General features: G+C 47.3%; 1 protein-coding gene across 1 annotated transcript; it reads right to left on the bottom strand.

The window, feature by feature from the left end:
* Positions 1–1457: 1457 nt before the first annotated feature.
* Positions 1458–2891, bottom strand: MAGEH1 (MAGE family member H1). The gene has a single exon (XM_061178812.1). It carries the CDS (start codon positions 2635–2637, stop codon positions 1978–1980), a length of 660 nt encoding a protein of 219 aa, XP_061034795.1. The 5' UTR covers positions 2638–2891; the 3' UTR covers positions 1458–1977.
* Between the last annotated feature and the right edge of the window lie 602 nt (positions 2892–3493).

Below are 3493 nucleotides of genomic sequence, written 5' to 3'. Positions count from 1 at the left end.
TTGCCTGGCACCCAGGTGGAAGCAGGGTAAGACTGCCTGGGGGCAAAGAAAGAAGAAGGTGCCCTGGCCACTCTTTTGTGTGTGACAGCTGCTCCCTCTGAGACCCAGGAGGCTAGATGAGGCACCCTCCCTTGGTGATCCCTATTAGGGGACTTAGTTCTTACAGTGTTTAGCTCTCGGGATAAGTGTGGTCGGCTTTGGGCGTGGCCAACCTTCTAATGCGTGTTCTCTGCCTGTAGCCGATTTGAATATGAGGGATGACTCCCACCTCTCCAGATGTGCCACAGGGCAAGGTAGAGGATTCAGAAGCCCCTGGTGATAGAATGGATGGGAAGAGCATTGAGCTCCTTGGTACAATGAGGAAAGAAAGTGTAAAAGTTCCCGGAGGTGGGAAGAAACCTGATACCACAAGACTTCATACACCATGGGCCACCATGCCAGGTAGCCCTCTGGACTTAAATACACTGGCTGACGGAGAGAGTCAAAGTGCTAATTCTGCCCTACCTGCCTCCCACCCCCCACCCCGATACACACACACTTTAAAGCAATTTGTGCACCCTAACAAGACAGTTCCTGAGAGAGGTGCCGGTTTACCTTTCAGAGATACCACAGGTCGACTCCTCTCTCTGGTTCATCCAGGAGGCTCTGCTTTTATGGAGCCTTTTTCTTTTCATTATTCCAGGATTATCGTTATTATTAACCATTTTTGTTCTCATTAAAATTAGTCGTAACTCCCGCCCTTTGAGACTCTAGCCCCTGTTCCCCTCTTCCCCACCTCATTCCTTTTTCTCCACTTTCCGCTTGACATGACCCTAATACTTCAGTAAAGAATTTGTTTCTTCCCTAATGTCCATGCTACCTTTAGTGCCTCAAGTTACTCCCTTCCCCATCTCCAATATTACTTTCAGACCTCACGTTGTCACTAACCAAGAATTTTCTGACAGTCCCGTCTTTTTAATTTCTGTAGTACCCTACAATGTCCTTTTGCCTGCAACTGCCCCTCTCCCCTGTCCTCCTCTCAAGCTGATTTAAGTGCATTTTCTATTTCCACAGCACCCTGTGATGCTCCCTTCCCTTTGCCAATGCCCCATCCTCCAAGCTGGGTCACGTTTCCAAAAAATACCTAATACATACTATGTTCATAGTATGCTCTGATGTCCCTTTCAAATCCTCCCAACCTTATTTAAGCATCTCTTGGATTTTCATAGCACCCTATGATGCCCTCTTTCCTGTCCCACCCTCCAAGACAGGTCACATAAGCTTTTCTACATTTTCATGGCACCCCATGCTCACTCCCTATTACAGCATTTACCACACTGCCAGTTTACATATTTGTCTCTCTCACATAATCTAGAACATTCTTTAGAGCTGAGCGCTGTGTCTGAGGAGTATCCCCAGAACCTAGCTTGGTGCCTCACACATAAGTGGTGGTCAATAAATGGACAAGGTGTCCTCATCATTAAGCTTTTATTTTTTTCTATATTCTGCAGTAACTAAGCAAAATCAAGGTAGTTGTAAATTTTCTTTACACAACAGCAGACACAAAGGTTTTCAGAATGGCAAGACATAAAAGAATTGTCCCATCCTTCTCTCACATTTTACTGGTTATTTCAAACTTTTAAGAACAGCCTATTTTAATGATATAAAATATGTATCAGATCACAGAATATGATGCAAAGACTTCATTTTATAACGTTAGCAAAACTGTTATACTAAATATCAATGACGGAAAAAAATATATCTTCTTCAATGGTATTTTAAAACATATTATGACCTTAATCAACACTGTATTAAAATGAATAAAATTTACAATATTCAAAGTAAACGTTCTGTTTCTCAAACAATTAGCACTGATCACAAATACCAAGTACAGTGCCCCACGCCCCATTACATTCAACTAAGGACCCAGATGATCTACTCCTTGGGGTACCTTTGAAGCTCTTTCCAATCCCCCTCAAGTGTGTGCTGCATATTTCCCTAAGGAGCAGAATAACCCCTAGCACCTGAATTGAGGATAGCCTCAACTTCTGCATCATCATCAGAATCCCAATCGTAATTACATGGCCAGTCCTTGGAGCACCGGTTACGCACCCTTGCCACAAAATGCATGACTTTCAGCTTGCTTGATTCCACGTGTGCTCGAGGTCCCCAGAAGAACTCGTACTCCACAGGACTGCTACGGGGCACCGGCTTATAAATCAGGTACCCTCTGCGCACAAACTCTTCTGTAACGACCTTCTTTGGATCTCCAAAGATGCTGTGCTGCCGGCCAGGCTGCATCCCCAACTTTCCCAGCACTTTCCAGACCAGGGCCTCCTTGGCGCTGTTGCCCATGATGAAGATGAGGGCTAATATAGACATCAGGAGACTTTTCTTGGTGCCTTGAAAATTGCTCCTGGCTACCGAGGGCTTCTGCGCTAGAGCAGTGCTCGAGGCTTCCTCAGGAGTGGTGGAGGCCTCCTCTGGAGTGCTTGGGTCTTCCTGTGGGCCGCTCAGGTCGTCCTCGGGGGTGCTCGGGACCAAAGAGGCGGCCATCGGGGTCTCGGAAGTTTCTGAGGCCTGTATCTTACGATTGTTGCGGTTCTCTTCTGCGGCCCTTGCGTTACGGCGACGCCGACTCTTTCGTCCCCGTGGCATATCTTCTGCTAGGGGCACGGAGCCTATAGCAATCCTAGGGAAAGATGACTGTAACCTCTGCAGAAAAAAGCTATCTCTACTTTAAGAGGTGGCCGCCGCTGAAGCCACCAACGTCAATAGAGTCTTTGTAACAAGCGAGACGTTTTCAGCTACAAAGCTAACACCCACGTAAGCCGACTTGCACTAGCGGCCGCCCCCAGCACTCGCCCCAGCAGCAAAGCACAAGAATGCAGTGATGAATTGACTCCGCCTCACCTGCCACGCAATCCCCAAACTCCAAAAGGAAGTGGGCGGTTCCTACAGGCAGACTTCCGCTGTCAGATAGAAGAACGGACAGGCCTAAGCAGGGGTGGGACTAGGGGAGAAATGACGGCTTGGGATTGGCAAGGACAGGGGTACGTAAAGAAGAAATAAATAGTATAGGGTTCCTGCATTTTTCAGTCTAGTACAAGATTGGCTGGCGGGTCTTGGGAAAGAGTGTGTCTCTACTCTATTCCCAGACTGGGGGTGTGTTTGAGACCATGGGGGAGGGACAGGAGTGTATTCTTAGAAGGAATCAGCTGGTCCCAGCTCTCCTTTCCTGTCTTGGCTTACACAGCATATTCATTCACTCGCCTTGTTTTCAGAAGGTGGCTCTGTGTATACTGATTAATTCCTGAGCCCGCATAGGACCCAGATAAGATGGCTGTGGCCGAAGTGCTGGGTGATGAGAGGAGATGGGACTGCGAAAACGAACAGTGTGCAAGAGGTGCAGAACCTTTAAAATGTTATATATTCACGAGATTATTAAGCAGGGCACTGACTGGATCAGACTTGGCATTTGTACAGCCTCACAGAGGAGCAGACTATTGTCTGG

The sequence above is a fragment of the Eubalaena glacialis genome, chromosome X (assembly GCF_028564815.1).
Source record: "Eubalaena glacialis isolate mEubGla1 chromosome X, mEubGla1.1.hap2.+ XY, whole genome shotgun sequence".
In the NCBI taxonomy this organism is placed as follows: domain Eukaryota; kingdom Metazoa; phylum Chordata; class Mammalia; order Artiodactyla; family Balaenidae; genus Eubalaena; species Eubalaena glacialis.
The sequence above is the reverse complement of the archived record's forward strand: the minus strand, read 5'-3'. Positions and strand labels throughout refer to the sequence as shown.